The 19,091-nt window shown below is 38.1% G+C and overlaps 1 protein-coding gene across 1 annotated transcript in view; it reads right to left on the bottom strand.

The window, feature by feature from the left end:
* LOC106077713 (parathyroid hormone 2 receptor-like) overlaps positions 1–19,091 on the bottom strand; it is a 141,305-nt gene that overhangs the window by 58,693 nt on the left and 63,521 nt on the right. The window contains exon 3 of the mRNA XM_056018354.1: positions 1,880–1,979. Coding sequence (XP_055874329.1) covers positions 1,880–1,958 — 79 coding nt within the window. The 5' untranslated portion in view covers positions 1,959–1,979. The remainder of the gene's footprint in view (positions 1–1,879; positions 1,980–19,091) is intronic.

Raw genomic sequence — 19,091 nt, 5'->3', positions numbered from 1 at the left:
TGGAAGTATTGAAGGTCCAGAAATGTATGTATGTAACGCAGAAAAAAATGGACAGCTTTAAAAGGAATGCCGCGAGTTGATTCTGCGCATGGAATACTTTTCCAGATTTCTATAAAGTGTGGTGAAGAATTGGGCATTTGGAATGCTGACTATGTTTGCATTGACATATTCGTGCGAGCAAGCGTTCTCTAGCAGAAATATAATTAAAAGAAAAGTATGAAGCCAACTAATAAATGAAAATTTAGAGTCGTGTTTCAAACTAAAAAGTTATCAGTCAAATTGATCCAAACTTTCTAAAACCTTGCAAAGTCATCGCTCCCATTACATCTGTTTGCTCAATTGTTTGTTATTGAAGAATAAATAGATTGCGTGAGTACTATTTAGAGTTAGCAGGCGAGAAAAAACTTTTGTGGCTCTTTAAAAACTTAGAAATTTTGTAAATTGTATTTTTTGGCTCTTCCGACTTTGAAGGTTGCCGACCCCTGAACAAGAACACTCATAAACTTGGTTGTCAAAGAAATATTTTATTCAGAACCAACTACACCTACTTTACATCCGAAGAGTTGCCCTTAACAAATCGTATTGCTTACAGTAATATAGGCGCACAGTTAATCTCGGCTGTTTAGTATACGCTCTGGACATACGTTCAGTGGTCTCTGGTTCGAACTCGTCCCGCACCTCTCCCCCGTCGTCCTCCAAGAGGCTTGGGCTGGGATGTAATTATCTTTGAATTCGGAAGAAACATCCAAAACATGTCAAAAAAACCTAACCTGAACTTTGCCTGTTTTTGCGACGAAGTGATTGCACTAATGTCACCTTGACTTACTCAGTTTCCCCGAATGTCGGCTGCAAGACTCTTTCTTTTAATGAAAACCCAATCCGGAATTAGGCACCTGAGCCCATAATTAATTCACATTATTTTTTAATTTTTTTTTTGTGTTGTTGCTTTTTTTAAAATAAAAACTTTATGAAATAAATTCTCTTAGTTCTAACAGTAAACACAGGCGTGTAACATTTCATGAGCCGAGGCCAAATCACCAGAGACCTACATATTTTGTCCTTTTGCCGTATCAGATAAATCCGATCCTGTAAATACATTGTAAAAAACCAGCTTAAAAAGCATGTCACGGAGAGAGAGAGAGAAAGAGAGAGAGAGTGAGAGAGCGAGAGAGAGAGAGAAAGAAAGAGAGTGAGAGAGCGAGAGAGAGAGCGAGAGAGTGGTGAAGGAGTGACGGAAACAGAGAGAGAGAGAGAGAAAGATAGAGGAAGACAGAGAAGGAGAGATAAAGAGATGAGGGGGATATAGAGATTGAGATAAATAAAGAGATGAGGTAGGGTATAGAGAGATTGACAGAGATAAAGAAGGATGTAGGATGCTGGCAAAAGGATTCGAACCCAGGATCATCGAGACAACAATCTAAAGCACATACCACACGACCAGGTAGCCATACTTCTGCTGCGACATAACTTGTCACGACAGTGGGTACACGATCCAAGGAAACCAGGTAGAAGAAAATAGTGGCCCGTCTTTTCAAGGCTGACAAACTATTTTTGGGGGGCTTGTATCTCAAATTACGGTCAAGTTTTATAATAAATTCCCAAAACTTAAGAAGCTTTAAGATAGGGAAGGAAGAGAGAGAGCAGGAAAGAGGGATGGGGAGAGAGGTGGAGGATGGATGGAGAGAGAGAGAAGGAGAGAAAGGTATGGAGAGAGAGGGACAGAGAGAAAGAAGAGATGCACCCATCAGACCATCTTTTTGATATCATCAGAATCATCATCACATCATTATAAATACAAACAGCGCATAGTAATCATCAGGACATCTCCTAATCATCATTATCAGTATCCTCATCGCAACCCTGACACAATGGCACTCACCTTGACGTGAAGCGTTAATTTTTCGCTCACACTCAAACTGAGCAATGGCGAGTCTTTCCTTTTGTTCCTCCTTGTCCATGACTCTGTAGGTGCTCACATTCTACAAGAGACAAAAAAAGTCAACAGTTTAGGTTGGAGGATGACAAAACATAATCTGTCTGTCTTTTAGAAACCAAAATAAAATTATCTCTGGCTTGTATCTCAAATTACGGTCATTTATTTTTAATTCTCAAAACTTGAGAGGCTTCACCCAATAGAATAAAAACTATTTGGAGAGCTCCCAGATTTGGAAACCACTGCGCAGTTCATCTCATATATCGGTCTAGTCATCTGAACGCTCCAACATAAAAATGAGAACGAGGATAAAGCAGAGAGGCTTCTTTATAAATGAGCCAATAACTCCATCTTGTATATTTTCTAGAGGTTGAGATTTTATGTTTCGAAATAAATTCATTTAGCTTGCACTTGTTAAACTTTGTAAATCTAATATATATGAATCAGTCACGAGTGAAGAAACTGAAATGCAACACATTCTCGCAAAGAGGAAAGGAGATAGATTTGTGCATAAATTGTCCACACAAACAAACACTTTATATTCTAAGCGAATGCGTTTCTTATGTCTATGGCCCACTTATCACCCGTATATAAATACAGGCATCTTTTTATGTCTAAATTAAAACTCGTTTATCGGGAAAAAGAAACCCAAAACTAATGTGTGTGAACAAAGTAATCTATCTTGTACATCACCATCTTGGAAGATGTGGCGGTCAGTAGTGGATGTTAGCGTCTTTGTAAAACATACAAGTCGCTGAAACACAAAACAAAATAACAAAAAAATAAAATAAAAAACAAGCCAGCATGAGAATTTTAACTCTTTTTCCCCGTTATTATTTTACCACGTTTCGAAGGACTCCTTCATTTTACTCATTACTATTTCGCTACTTTGTTATGATTGGGCTTCAATAGCTTTGTTGTTTGTTATCAGAAAATGTTGTATTTGGTATAGGCCTATAATTAAAAGGAATAGGCATTATCTTATTATATAACACAAAGTCAAGTTTATAAAATTAAACATTAATTTAATTTAATGAGGTCAAATCAACGATGGTATCGTCGATTAGGAGAGAAAGAGTTAAAGAAATACTTTTTAAAAAATGCTTGTATAAGGGAAACAACAGCACAATAACTGCCACATCTTTCAATACTGCAAGGTTTATCGTCCCTTTTCTGTATAAAACAAAACTAATTAGGCGAAAACTGAGACCCCATTAGCCAACACAGAAACCTCCAGAGTCAGCTCTTATGTTTCTGTAATGAAATATTCATTTCTTGCGCCCTTCAGTGGACCGGAGATCCATTCTCAACATCTTTGATGGCCGTCATTCTTTGACAAGTTGTAGAATGTACACAGCACAATCAAAACCAAGGCTGACTAGCTGGAATGGAATGCGTCACGTCATGATGTTGTCATTCTGCCCACGTCCCGAGGGGATCATCGGTCGTCCCGGATTTTTTAAAAACCATTCCCTGTTTGGCAAGGGCGGTGGTGTCACCTTTTTAGGGTCTTTTTTACTTGTGTCGCAATGAATAGGAGATTACGCATTTAGTGCCGCATCAATGCACAATCCAGAGAAATGTCAGGTTTAAAGACACACTAACTCGGTAATAAAATAAAGACCTGACCTTAAACACAATATACTATACAACAAGCAAAGCATACAAAATTATTTTTTAAAAAAAGCTTATTCAAGGGGAAGAAATATGGACAAAACTATCACTCAATAATATAAAAGGTATTTACCTTTTTCAATATTGTTATAACCCTATAAGGGTTCACTGTAGGTTCACTACACACATTTGGACTCTGGCGATGGACACAGGACGGTACTACGATTACACGCAAATATGACCAATGCTATGGTCATGTGAAGCCTGCGTGGACCAGAGACCCAGTGTGTAAGAAAGGGGGCAGTTCAAGACAGGACACGGAGGAGACCGGGACTGTTAGTCTGACCATGAAGTCGGTCCTGGTGGAGTCCTCAAGTGTTATGTACGAGTCCAGGAAGAGATTGAGACTGTAGAGTTTATTAGTTTAGTACGCTGATGTACATAGTACAATGTAACATTTCAGTTGCTGATGTGTTTGTTGCCAATTGTCTAGTATTGGCTGTTATCTACTTGACCATTATTAAAGTACCAGATTATTTGGAGCTCTTGTTGTCACTGAAGTGTTAGATGTGCTGTGTTGTGTTTAGCAGTGTATACAGAAGGCCTGATTAGGAGGAGAGATCGTAACAATATAAAACAAAATTAATACTATCCAAGAATTTATTTCCTAACGGATTAATTTTTAAAAATTGATTCATGCTTTCTTAGGTACAAAAAATAATTGATTGAAGTTTCAATTTGATCCGAGTACTGAACTGGGAGAAATAACGTGTACACATTTTTTAAGGGAACAAAACCCAACGAATTTAACCATATGAATGCGAAAACTGAAAGATTAGTTTCCCTTGTAGGTATCAAACAAAATAATTAATTACCAGTAACTAATTAACTAATTGGTTGATTTTTTATTTATTTATTCGAGTATCGTTTACGCCAATGAATAATTACGCCAAATTTCAACTTGATCCGAGAATTGGTGTGGGAGAAATAACGTGTTTAACTATTTTACGAGACAGGCAGACAGACTGACAGACAGGCAGAATGAAAGGATATAAGCTTTGTAAAAAAAACAAACAACAAATTACAACATTGTATAATGTACAAGTAGGTAGCAAATGGGTGATGTGATGCGCTAGTTGTATTTATCCATGGTCCGTGCCTAGTAGTTAAGATTCTTTCTCTAATTCACTATATTTAATTTATCGACTGCCTCGGCTTAAAATTAGCACCTAGGGCTGTATTTATATATGTAATAAATATTTATCATTCATTGTTTAAAGCTCTTTGTTTAAAACGAAAATTGCGACACACATTTGTATTTCAAACAAAAACGGTAGAGCCTCCGTATACAATGACTTTAAAAATTAATTATACTGTATAGAAAGAACTGAAGTGTCCATCCATTACGTGGCCAGGTGAATGTGTTTTGCTGGAATACATTAATACTGCAATGTAAAGAAAATAATTAACCAGAGAGTTATCTAACTTGTGCATGTTAATTTATAACTTCAAAATGCGTCTGATGTGATTAGCGCCATTTGTTGGCAGTAGGACTTGTCATTCTTCTTCTGAGTTGAATAATGATCAAGAAAGAACGATAATCTCTGATTGCTACATCACTTCTTGTAAATCTAATGGGGAAGAGTTATATATCTTTGAAACACCAAGGTTTTTAAAACTGTTGGAAATAAAATAGTAAACAAGTAACTGACCAATATATTACTGTCCACCTAAGAAACATTAAAATTGTTTGGACATAGGCGTAGCTAGGGTGGTGGGAGGAAGGGGGAGAATTTGAAAACCAGCACCATTTCTAGTAAGAAGGGCCCTGAAACGAGTGGTGTTTTTTTTTTTTTTTACATTAAATATTGAATATTAAGCAATTAATATTACTCATTAATATGGCATAAAGAAAACTATATGGACATATTGGTGGGTTGATACAATTCGCTGTGTGGTTGTGAAATATACATTGTAAAGCTTTATGACCTTCTCATTCCAAACCTCAAGAAAAGAAATAGGTACCGATGCGGCAGATAATCTTTAGAATACCAGTAATCAATTGTTACAAGAAAACAGGGCTTTTTTTTTGTGACGGTACGCACCGGTATAGCATATGAAAAAAAATACTTTTTTGTATTTTAACGTATATTATTAATTTTTAGTAGTTAAAAGTTAGTCAATCAACTACCGAGTACCGGCACCTAATCACTGAGTATCGGCATCTAATCACTGAGTACCGGCACCTTATCACTGAGTACCGGCACCTAATCACTGAGTACCGGCACCTTATCACTGAGTACCGGCACCTAATCACTGAGTACCGGCACCTAATCACTGAGTACCGGCACCTAATCACTGAGTACCGGCACCTAATCACTGAGTACCGGCACCTAATCACTGAGTACCGGCACCTAATCACTGAGTACCGGCACCTAATCACTGAGTACCGGCACCTAATCACTGAGTACCGGCACCTAATCACTGAGAACCGGTACCTAATCACTGAGTACCGGCACATAATCACTGAGTACCGGCATCTAATCACTGAGTACCGGTACCTAATCACTGAGTACCGGCACATAATCACTGAGTACCGGCATCTAATCACTGAGTACCGGCACCTAATCACTGAGTACCGGTACCTAATCACTGAGTATCGGTACCTAATCACTGAGTACCGGCACATAATCACTGAGTACCGGCATCTAATCACTGAGTAACGGCACATAATCACTGAGTACCGGCACAAAATCACTGAGTACCGGCATCTATTTTTTTTTTTTTTTTTTTTTCACAAAAAAAAACAACAACACTGCAAATAAGTCAGCAACTATTTAATTTGCAGATACCGCCAAAGTCGAAACGCATAGACTACAATGCATACACTACATCAGCAATCAATCGTCAGTCTCATTCTCCCTGCTAGAGTTTGTGAAGGCAACAAAAGTTGCATCATATTTACTGTCTTTTTGAAATAAATCGACTCTTCACTTCCGGGGTATATAAGGATGCGGGCTGTACGATTTTGTCTTAACTTATTTCGTAATTTTGTGCGGGGCATACCCCCGCCCGCTGTCATCCCCGTTGTCATGCAGAATTTCTGGCATAAATTGAAATTATCTTGAAATCTCAAGAAACATTCGAAACATATAAAACATGTTACAAACATTATAATATATGCACATTATTTAAGCCATTAGCTATATATTAGTTTTAATTAAAAACAAAATTCAACCAAAGCATTTTTCATTCAAACAGAAAGAGTTGTGGTTCTTGTAATTCATCCTAGTGCGATATCTACTTGACAGTAACCGAAGATGTATGAGAACTCAATCTGGATAATTTCTTTATGTAGTTCAACAACGGCATTTTGAAACAAAGTAAATTAACCCATTTCTTGTGTTTTTTTTTATATAAGCATTCTATCTATGGAGCCAGCATCTATTGCTGTAACTTTAGCCTATCCAGGGCATAAGATAAGATAAAGATGGCTAAAAGACTTGATTTTTCTAGTGCTTTTTTTGTGTGCATTTCTAGGTTTGTTTTGTCTTTGTATGTTTGCTTTATTTTTTTTTCTTAAGCCCCCTACCGCCCACCACCCCCCCCCCCCAAACACATGCGCGGACATTAATCTCTTTCCTTTTTTACTCATTTAAACACAACAACAAAAAAACAAAAGGCGATAGTCGACCACATGAGGACAAAGCTCCAGGGAGCCACTTGACGTGCGGCTCAGGGCGCAGACGTTTTTTTAGTGCGACTGATAACTTTTTCAGTTTTAGAAAATAGACACCCACACGCTAACAGCTCTACACACAGAGCGCATATAACACTCGGACATTCTTTCTCTTTCTCTCTCTTTCTCTCTTTCTCTCTCTCTCTCTCTTAAGAACACTTGATTCTTCATACCTGCTCAAAGAAGAATTTATCGTAGCTATGAATGGCTGAGCATGTGAGTGAAACATATGTTGGAAATGGACTTCAAAAACTGTTTGATTTGAATGGCACACTATATATCAAAATAAGCAATGCCTTGGAGTCCGAAGATTAATGAGGAAAGCAGTATTTCCCGTAGATACACAGCCCCAGCTGTGACCTACATATTTTGCCACATTCAAGGCAAGCATAACCATTGTCCGTCGGTGGTCGATTAAGATTTTCTTTTCGCCGTCTGCGTCTGTCCTCTGCAGCGGATTTTCTTTTGATCTCTTCCTAATCAGGCCTTCTGTAAACACTGCTAAACACACAACAACACATCAACACATCAAGAACTTGACAACAAGCGCTCTAAATAATCTGGTGCTTTGATAATGGTCAATTAAAACAGCTAATACTAGACCATTGACAACAAACTCATCAACAACTACTAATGCTACACAGTACGTCACCGAAGTAAACTCTACTGTCTCTTTCTCTTTCTGGACGCGTACATTCACTTGAGGACTCCACGAGGACCGACTTCATGGTCGACTGACAGTCCCGGTCTCCTCCGTGTCCTCTCTTGAACTGCCCCCTTTCTTACACACTGTGTCTCTGGTCCACTCAGGCTTTCGATCACATGACAATAACATTGGTCATATTTGCGTGAAATCGTAGTACTGTCCCTTGTCCATCAAGTGTCAAGTGAACCTACAGTTAACCCTTTAGCGCCGCCAATAGGGTTATAACAGTATATCCCGCGGCCTTTTGTGAGTGACCTCCAGCTGTCTCGTTCGAAAGCAGCATGCAACCAGGTGCTCTCTTCTATGTCAGCTAAGGCAAGTTGGTACATAAGCTGGTCTTTAAAGCCTCTCTTACGTCGACCACCTTTTAGCTCACCAAAATAATATATATTCAGGCCGCATTTAATCGTAGAACTTTTTCCTATGACTGTGGAGCCCTACTTTGGAGAGACACTCCCGTCTACATATATCGCAGGTCAAGGCCGCTTTCGCCTTGGTGGTAGAGGAGCTGGACGTTTTTTTGTATGGCACACTTTTCTTCCACAGCTGAGGTCCATTATTTTCACTGTCCAAAGCTTTCTAGGTCACTATCTCCATCTAGTGCGGTCTAGGGCTATGTCTTCCCAACGGTCAGTATCAACACTAACTGCTGATAATTAGGAAATAGATGCAATAGATATGAGTAACATAAATGTTGTAGATATAGAATTTATGAGACCGGACAATTAATACTGTAGAAAACAGAGATTGAAACGGCTTATTTAATTAACTTACTGACTTACTTAGACTAAGGTGATCGCCGTTCAGCGCAAAAGAGAGGAAAGGTCTCCCAAAAGAGATCGGTCATAGAAGACTTCCTCAGCCTCAGCCTCTTCCCAGCTGGTACCCACAGAGTCTTAGGTCTTCTAAGAATGTGCTATGCGGACTGCCTCGTTTTCTTTGGCCTCTTTTCGGCTTGCATGTTACGTCCGACTTTGGTAAAAGAGTTTCATCATGCCTTAGGTTATGTCCCGCGAATCTCGTACGACTTTCGGACTCCATTTCCATCAGGGGACGTATTCCCGTGCAAGAAATAACCTCTCTATTAGTGACATGATCTCGGTATGTTATTCCTAAGATCCTTCTCAGACATTGCTGTTGAGCCTCATAGTCTCTTTTCATGATCTCGGTATGTTATTCCTAAGATCCTTCTCAGACATTGCTGTTGAGCCTCATAGTCTCTTTTCATGATCTCGGTATGTTATTCCTAAGATCCTTCTCAGACATTGCTGTTGAGCCTCATAGTCTCTTTTCATGATCTCGGTATGTTATTCCTAAGATCCTTCTCAGACATTGCTGTTGAGCCTCATAGTCTCTTTTCATGATCTCGGTATGTTATTCCTAAGATCCTTCTCAGACATTGCTGTTGAGCCTCATAGTCTCTTTTCATGATCTCGGTATGTTATTCCTAAGATCCTTCTCAGACATTGCTGTTGAGCCTCATAGTCTCTTTTCATGATCTCGGTATGTTATTCCTAAGATCCTTCTCAGACATTGCTGTTGAGCCTCATAGTCTCTTTTCATGATCTCGGTATGTTATTCCTAAGATCCTTCTCAGACATTGCTGTTGAGTCTCATAGTCTCTTTTCATGATCTCGGTATGTTATTCCTAAGATCCTTCTCAGACATTGCTGTTGAGCCTCATAGTCTCTTTTCATGATCTCGGTATGTTATTCCTAAGATCCTTCTCAGGCATTGCTGTTGAGCCTCATAGTCTCTTTTCATGATCTCGGTATGTTATTCCTAAGATCCTTCTCAGACATTGCTGTTGAGCCTCATAGTCTCTTTTCATGATCTCGGTATGTTATTCCTAAGATCCTTCTCAGACATTGCTGTTGAGCCTCATAGTTTCTTTTCATGATCTCGGTATGTTATTCCTAAGATCCTTCTCAGACATTGCTGTTGAGCCTCATAGTCTCTTTTCATGATCTCGGTATGTTATTCCTAAGATCCTTCTCAGACATTGCTGTTGAGCCTTATAGTCTCTTTTCATGATCTCGGTATGTTATTCCTAAGATCCTTCTCAGACATTGCTGTTGAGCCTCATAGTCTCTTTTCATGATCTCGGTATGTTATTCCTAAGATCCTTCTCAGACATTGCTGTTGAGCCTCATAGTCTCTTTTCATGATCTCGGTATGTTATTCCTAAGATCCTTCTCAGACATTGCTGTTGAGCCTCATAGTCTCTTTTCATGATCTCGGTATGTTATTCCTAAGATCCTTCTCAGACATTGCTGTTGAGCCTCATAGTCTCTTTTCATGATCTCGGTATGTTATTCCTAAGATCCTTCTCAGACATTGCTGTTGAGCCTCATAGTCTCTTTTCATGATCTCGGTATGTTATTCCTAAGATCCTTCTCAGACATTGCTGTTGAGTCTCATAGTCTCTTTTCATGATCTCGGTATGTTATTCCTAAGATCCTTCTCAGACATTGCTGTTGAGCCTCATAGTCTCTTTTCATGATCTCGGTATGTTATTCCTAAGATCCTTCTCAGGCATTGCTGTTGAGCCTCATAGTCTCTTTTCATGATCTCGGTATGTTATTCCTAAGATCCTTCTCAGACATTGCTGTTGAGCCTCATAGTCTCTTTTCATGATCTCGGTATGTTATTCCTAAGATCCTTCTCAGACATTGCTGTTGAGCCTCATAGTTTCTTTTCATGATCTCGGTATGTTATTCCTAAGATCCTTCTCAGACATTGCTGTTGAGCCTCATAGTCTCTTTTCATGATCTCGGTATGTTATTCCTAAGATCCTTCTCAGACATTGCTGTTGAGTCTCATAGTCTCTTTTCATGATCTCGGTATGTTATTCCTAAGATCCTTCTCAGACATTGCTGTTGAGCCTCATAGTCTCTTTTCATGATCTCGGTATGTTATTCCTAAGATCCTTCTCAGACATTGCTGTTGAGCCTCATAGTCTCTTTTCATGATCTCGGTATGTTATTCCTAAGATCCTTCTCAGACATTGCTGTTGAGCCTCATAGTCTCTTTTCATGATCTCGGTATGTTATTCCTAAGATCCTTCTCAGACATTGCTGTTGAGCCTCATAGTCTCTTTTCATGATCTCGGTATGTTATTCCTAAGATCCTTCTCAGACATTGCTGTTGAGCCTCATAGTCTCTTTTCATGATCTCGGTATGTTATTCCTAAGATCCTTCTCAGACATTGCTGTTGAGCCTCATAGTCTCTTTTCATGATCTCGGTATGTTATTCCTAAGATCCTTCTCAGACATTGCTGTTGAGCCTCATAGTCTCTTTTCATGATCTCGGTATGTTATTCCTAAGATCCTTCTCAGACATTGCTGTTGAGCCTCATAGTCTCTTTTCATGATCTCGGTATGTTATTCCTAAGATCCTTCTCAGACATTGCTGCTGAGCCTCATAGTCTCTTTTCAACTTTTAATAAATGGCTTCCACGCCTCGCAAACTTAATTGGCCGTTAGGACACACGATTGTAAGTCACATTTTCTTTTAAAACTTAGATAAATATCCCAATTGAGTTTTATTTAGTGTATAACATTAAAATCATAAGAGGTTTGGAACGCCCGGGGTTACACTAACCCTAGCGATTCCGCTGAGAACAATAGCAATTATAAAGAAAAAGTTCAAACCACCATTATCATCATCACCATCAAAGTCCATATGATGAGAACTTAAGACGCTTAAATCCTTTTTTCAGTTTATTGCTCAATTCCTACTGAAAAATCAAATTGCTATGCAGACGAAAGTTTCGTTTCTTTTATTTTTAATTTTGGCTTTTACGACATACAAAAGAATTTCCCGTTAAAAAAATCTGGCAGTAAAGAAAATAAAACCAAGGAAACTGACAGGCACATTTGTTCATAAACCCCCTTGGTGCCTAATTAAAATGAACTTTTTTAACTTGTAAAGAATTTTTTTGGCGCAGGTCAAAATTTGGGGCAAATTTTTTGGTCATCTATGTAAAGGTAGCGTAACTGTTATTAAAATTGCTAATTTAAATTTCTTCTAAGTCTTAGAAAAATGTTGTTTGTAATACAAGGAGAATTTTAAAAAAGACACACATTGCTGCCTATATTTAAGGCCGGATTTAAATGAGGGCAGGTGGGGCTACAGCCATCCACAAGAAATGGGCCTCCAAAAAAGAGATAAAAATATATCCGAATTTCGATGGGTCGGAAACTTTAAAAGTTTTTTTTTCTCGAAGTGTACGCTTATCGGAATAAGTAAATACAACTTCGAAATGTGAGTACCAAAGGCATTACCCTCCACAAGTTAAAAAAATATAAACTTTTGTAAACTAAAATATGCATATTAATTTTTTTTTTCAAATGAAAGTTACATTACATTTTAAAGAAGTATATTTCTTTCTTCTAAAATATAGCGTGCCTTAGAGATACGTATTTTCATTCAGATGTGTAGCCTTATTAAAGCTTTCAAAAAATTGTAGGGGCCTCTACAAAAAACTTTCCTTGGTACATGCACGTGCTTTGTTAGATAACAATATGGAAAGTAGTGCCCAGCTGTATTGAAACAATAATGTACTAGCATTTCAAATTCACGGATATTTGTGTGTCTACGTTTCGTAGAGCTAATTCCAGTGTCAAATCTTTTTATACAGATATATTCATTAATCATTAGTGAAAATGGTAACTAAGACATAGTTAATTAACATATCCGATATAAAATTTTCGTTATAATCGATTTATGTAAATATAGTCATTGGTGTAATGTTAACATCAACACATAGTCTTAAATTTAATCTTTACACTATCAATCAATTCATTTTATTTAGCTCTAGCTATCTTTCAATTCTTTACGTCTAATTACCTGCTCAAATCTCACCTACTCTAAGAAATCTTGTCCTGATCCTGATGAATATTGTTCATTATATTCAATATGAAAAAAAATTAAATGAATTACACGCCTAATTGATATGATAATTTGTTAATTTTTCGATTGGTTCACGTTCCGTTAGGATAAATGAATAATTGGGCAAAGTTTCAATCGGATCCGAGAATGGGAAATGAGAGAAATTACGTGGACAAAATTTGACGCAGACAGACAGACAGACAGACAGAGCAAGTCGATGTAAACTTTGAAAGAATCCTAAACCATTCATTGAACTACACGCGTAATCGATTCTGAGAGCTTGTAAAGGGTAAGTTGTTTCTCTTTGAAGTGTTTTACCAAACACGCTAAAGTTAGTAATTAGATCCAAATTAAGAATACTTGTATACTAAACATTATATCATATATATTAGAATTAAAAGTCAATAGTTCGGACATTTATTTTGGTGTTAAATTGTGGGAAATCTGGCATGTTTTGCTGATCCCTACAGAGAGCGTTTGTCTTCTGTTTTGTTTTTTGTTTTTTATATCGAAACGAGGCCAGTTCGTATTTGCCTCCAGAGGATGCCCTATAAATCCACCAGCTTGAATGTTTTTTGGCGCATGACTTTTGACCCTTGAAGGCGGGAAAAGGAAATAAGACTGCTGCTGTTGACGGCGGGAAGCGTCATAAAACAGAGGAGCAGTGTTGAGCACAGTTGTCTCATTCAGTCGTCTGCTTGTCCGTCGTCGTCTCACAGGTTTTATTGCCTTTTTTATCACGTTTGTACAGAATAAGTTTATGTTAGAAGAAGAAAGAGAAAAAAGAGAGAGAGAGAAAAAGAAGCGAGAGAGAGAAAGAAGAGAGAAAGAAGAGAAAGAGAGAGAAAGAAGAGAGAGAGGAAGGAGAGAGAGAGAAAGAAGAGAGAGAGAGAAAAAGAGAGAGAGAGAGAAGAGAGAGAGAGAAAGGAGAGAGATTGAGAGAAAGGAGAGAGAAAGAAGAGAGAGAAAGAAGAGAGAGAGAAAGGAGAGAGAGAGAAAGGAGAGAGAGAAAGAAGAGAGAGAGAGAAAAAGGAGAGTGAGAGAAAAAGGAGAGAGAGAGAAAGAAGAGAGAGAGAAAGGAGAGAGAGAGAAAGGAGAGAGAGAAAGAAGAGAGAGAGAAAGGAGAGAGAGAGAAAGGAGAGAGAGAGAGAAAGGAGAGAGAGAAAGAAGAGAGAGAGAGAGAAAGGAGAGAGAGAAAGAAGAGAGAGAGAGAAAGAAGAGAGAGAGAGAGAGAGAGAAAGGAGAGAGAGAGAAAGGAGAGAGAGAAGGAAGACAGATAGAGAAAGAAGAGAGAGAGAAAGGAGAGAGAGAAAAAGGAGAGAGAGAGAGAGAGAGAAAGGAGAGAGAGAAAGAAGAGAGAGAGAAAGGAGAGAGAGAGAAAGGAGAGAGAGAGAGAGAGAGAAAGGAGAGAGAGAGAAAGAAGAGAGAGAGAGAGAAAGGAGAGAGAGAAAGGAGAGAGAGAAGGAATACTAGAGAAAGAAGAGAAAGTGAAAGAGGATAGAGAGAGAGAGAGAGAAAGGAGGATAGATGATGACAGACTGTGTTTAAGCACTGAAATGCTAAGATCTAGGTTCCCATGACTTTGCAAGTAGTTATCTACCCACATTTCTAGACGGTGCATGGTTGAAGACTTTCGTTTCCTGAGTGAATATCGACAGGTTGCTAGAGTCTTAAGTGTGCATATATTTAGAGTTATGGAGTGTGTGTGTGTTTCTATGATGATGGTGAGAATTGGTTGGTGGCCATGCAGTGTGAATGAAGCAAATTAAGCGACATTGTCGTCAGCTGTCTTGGGTAGACCAGACGAGTCCAGAAAGCCAGAGTGAAAAGACGTGTTTATTTTTTGTTTAATTTGTAGTTAGATTTTGCTTAAAATACCACTCTATGTTTATAGTTGTTCTGTTATATTATTACGTATTTTCTCTAATAGAATTTATTTCAATTTTAATGAAACTTCTGTTTAGTTTCGTTCACCAAGAAGCTATTCAAGTTATTTAGTTGTGTACCAGCAGTTCGGTGCTACAAGTCCACGGGACCTTAAAAATCAATGAATACTGTGTTTAACCTTTAGTGAACGCCCCCCCCCCCCAGTATATGATTTATACACGATGTATACATCACTGACACACTACCTATACACTGTATTCTGAGAGCTTGTAGAGCTTCCACAAAGGAATCAAATGAAAATCTGAAATAAACTTTGTTTAATTTGTTAAATGAAAGGGTTTTACAGACGTAGCGTGTGATCATTGCTTTAAACTAGGAACAAGTGAAATTTAAAAGTGAAATATTATTATTATTATTATTATGGCTTTTATATAGCGCTACTTTCATGCTTATAGGCATGCTCTGAGCGCTTTTTGGTCCAATCTCATTTGTGGACCAGTGGGGGGGGAGGGGGTATCTAGGAGTTGGGTTTCCGTGCTGCCTTTGGGCGCTCAGTAAACACAACTCTGCCCGAGTCGGGGTGTCGAACCTCGAGCCCCCTTCTAGGTAGCCAAGCCAAGCCAAGTTCAAGCGCACTTGGCCTCTCGACCACGCTTCCCAAATATTAGTTCATGGTCAATCTTATAGCAGAGAAAGAAAATCATTCCAGAAATAACCAAAACAACAGTGATTTGCTTTTGTTATATGGTGCACTTGCGCTAGCGACAATAATAATAATAGTAACAATTTTCAGAATTAAAATTAGTTCATACAATTATGAATATTGATTTGAATTTAATTACCATAGTCCGTCAGACAAAGAGATTGATTCGTACCAAACGTTACGAAACCGAAATAACCCTTTGAAACTTAAAAATAAAAGAGTGATAACTCTTCCATGACAAGTGTCAATTATAACTAAACCTTCAGGATTAAGTCCCCTATTTGGAAAGGTCAAATAAAGACATCGCCAAGAGGAATGTCCGCTGCTTAGTTCAGATCGTAGGAGGAACGAATGTTTAAAAAAAACACATAATTGAATGAATTCTAGATGTAGAGCTTATGGTTTGATTAACCAACCCCTGTGAAGTGAATCTATAAATGTCCTGGCATTGTCAATTCTGCTTACGTCCAGAGTGCGAGGTTGGCACTCAACACTTAAAATCAGTCAAAGCTTTTATTTTGAGGAAAAAAAAAGTGGTAAGTCAATCTATCTCATATTGGTTCCTGGTATATGTAATGGAAGTAAGGGCTGTTTGTGGTGTTCTTTTTCATGACATCCTTGTTAACAGTCGGCCATAAAAAAACAGATGACCTTAACTTTACAGGTCTGAAAGGTTTATTTTTGTTTTATTTTTTTCGTTTATTTAATAGAATATTTGCTGATTCTAGTGTTAGATGCAAATTCTTCAACTTAGATAGACAAGAATATGCCGTTGGTTACAGAGAAACATAAAGTTAAGAACTGTGTGAATTATACAATTCTAAGCCTGTTATTCGGACCACACTAAGGACGCAACAGTTTTAGTTCTATTAACCAACTGATCTGATTAGCCGGATTCAACTGTATAATAGGAATTTTAGTTTTCGGTTACTTAAAGACTTTCCGGCCGGATTCGACTGTGTTTGTCCGTCCGGATTCGACTGTGTTTGTTTACTGCTAGGTCAGTCTCAGGTGATAATAAATGTTTACAGTGTACATTTCAAATAATGATTGAATCATTGAAAGCTCAGAAGAAGTAAAAATTGCTAAGAAAAAAAAACAAACAAACCTATATTAAGTGTAATTGTACCAATTAGTTTGGATCAGTCATGTTACTAACTATGATAATTTTTGTACGATTAGAAATATTTTTAGCTATTGTTTTTGTTTAGCGCAATTTCATGCTTTTTTTAGCTTTCTCACTGCGCTATGCTATCACCTGTCTGGGACAGTTGGAAAGGGGGAGGGGCGAGAAGGGTCTGTTTAATGTTACCATGATCGCTATTTAAATGAATAAACAAAAAAGTTGTGCACGAATTGAATTTAAACTCAGGGCTCAAGCCTCTTCAAAGGGGGGCTAGTCCAATTTATTCTCCGCACATCTTTCAAGTATGATTTCTTTTCCTTGTTCGATGCCAAACAAAATAGATAATTACTAATTCTCTCAGGCCTGTAAAGAATGTGGCTTGACTATTAGCACGAAGACAACAAATGTTATGGGACCACCTGCTACAGCACCACCATCGATCCTCATAGACGATAACAAGCTGGACGCCGTAAACGAATTCTGCTATCTGGGATCCACAATTCAAGATGACCTGTCTCTAGAAGAGGAGATGAAAAAAAACGCATAGGGAAGGCTGCCTCGACATTCGCTAGACTCAGACCAAGAGTTTGGGAAAACCAGAAGCTAACTACGGTGACCAAAATGGAAGTCTACAAGGCATGCGTTATGAGTACACTACTGTATGGCGGTGAATCATGGACCACCTACGCAAATCAAGAGAGAAAACTGAACTCATTCCATTTGAGATGTCTCCGTAGGATCTTGAATGTCACATGGAAAGAAAAAGTGTGCAATACTGAGATCCTTGCGCGATCAGGTATTCCCAGCATCTTTACAGCCCTCAGACAACGCCGTTTGCGCTGGCTTGGACATGTTCGCCGGATGTACGACAAGCGCATCCCGAAAGTCATCCTCTATGGTCAACTCGCGACTGGCACAAGAAAAACTGGTCGCCCCCACCTCCGTTACATAGATGTAATAAAACGTAACCTCAAATCAGTGAACATCAATACTGACAATTGGGAAAACATATCTCTAGATCGCAACAGGTGGAGAGAGACAGTGACCAAGAAAGCTATGGACAGTGAAAGTACGTGGGTCTCGGCCCAGGAAGAAAAACGCACAATCCGAAAAACCGGCCAGCTCCTCTACCACCGAAGCAAAAGCCACCTTAACCTGTGCTATCTGTGGACGGTAGTGTCTCTCCAAAATAGGGCTCCACAGCCACATGTGGAAGTGTGCTCTGAGATGAACCATAGTCGTTCTACGACTGAAGGAGGCCAATGAGGAATGAGAATTAATGTTAAATGTTTTTTTTTTAATTGATTCATGTTTTGTGAGTTGCAAGAAATAATAGAGCACAATTCAGCTTGAACCGGGAGGTGGTATTGGAGAAAGTACGTGTACAAACTTTTAAACATGCAAACAGAATAAGCTGATATACGCTTTGTGAAAAAAAAAAAAAAGACCCATAGGGAATCATGTGACATAAGCGTTACTTAAGGAAATACATTTTCAACTTTATGGCTATCGTTTACAAAGGCCTCGTTCTGATAACTAGGTATAATTTTAATGTTCAAGGTTTCTCCGTCGTTCAGAGTGACTTATATCACTCACTGATGGATACGACCTGCTCAGTGTATAACCAATGTTAACATCTTATTTGAAAACAATTGAATACTTATTTTCAGTTTTCTTTGTGGTTTAAACCTTGTCAAATATTACTATCCAAAGTTTTATAAATTTCTTTACATTTTGTTCAAAACTGACTCGAGACATAATTTTACTTTTTTTTTAAAAAGAAGCAACAAACATAAGTATTTAAATACACATTACCTGTTTTATAACCTATTTAGTCTCCCTCTTTAACAACAGCAATTCTTCAATAAAAACAATGACAGTATGTAACAAGATAACCGCTACAAATATATAAAATCCTACTCTACGGTAGCATACACTGCAAATCTTCCAATACCGATAAACGTGAAAACTATTATTCATCTAATTCTAAATGAGGTAAGAAGCGACGTGAATGTCTATGTAATTTTTTAAAAAAATTTGCCAACTTTAGAGCCTTTCGCTTAGCCAACTAAATTAACACTAACAAATAGTTTCGAGCTCGCCCTTGCTAAAACCAACCTAGTTGGCAGACGATGTCAACAGGTGCCTCGATGTCCCAATTTCATAGTCTTGAATTTTGTTTAGGTCAGTCATGCAATTACATGTGTAGTAGATCCAGATTCTAGACCAACAATAATAAATCTTTGCAATTAGAAATATTTTTACAGCTTTTGTTAAGCACTATTTCACGCTTCTGGCTTTCTCTGTATGATACAATGACTATAGTAGATCGTATATGTATTGTTTATTTCAATGTTACTTTTAAGCGGCGACCTATAAAGGGGACTAATTCAGCTAATGCAACCATTTCAGTCAAGTAAAACTTCTTTCCCTTGTTAGAGATACCAAACAAAATAATTAATTTCATATATTTAATTAACTAACTGATT

This window comes from Biomphalaria glabrata, chromosome 1 (genome assembly GCF_947242115.1).
Source record: "Biomphalaria glabrata chromosome 1, xgBioGlab47.1, whole genome shotgun sequence".
NCBI lineage: Eukaryota > Metazoa > Mollusca > Gastropoda > Planorbidae > Biomphalaria > Biomphalaria glabrata.
This window is presented reverse-complemented; position numbering and strand designations above follow the sequence as displayed.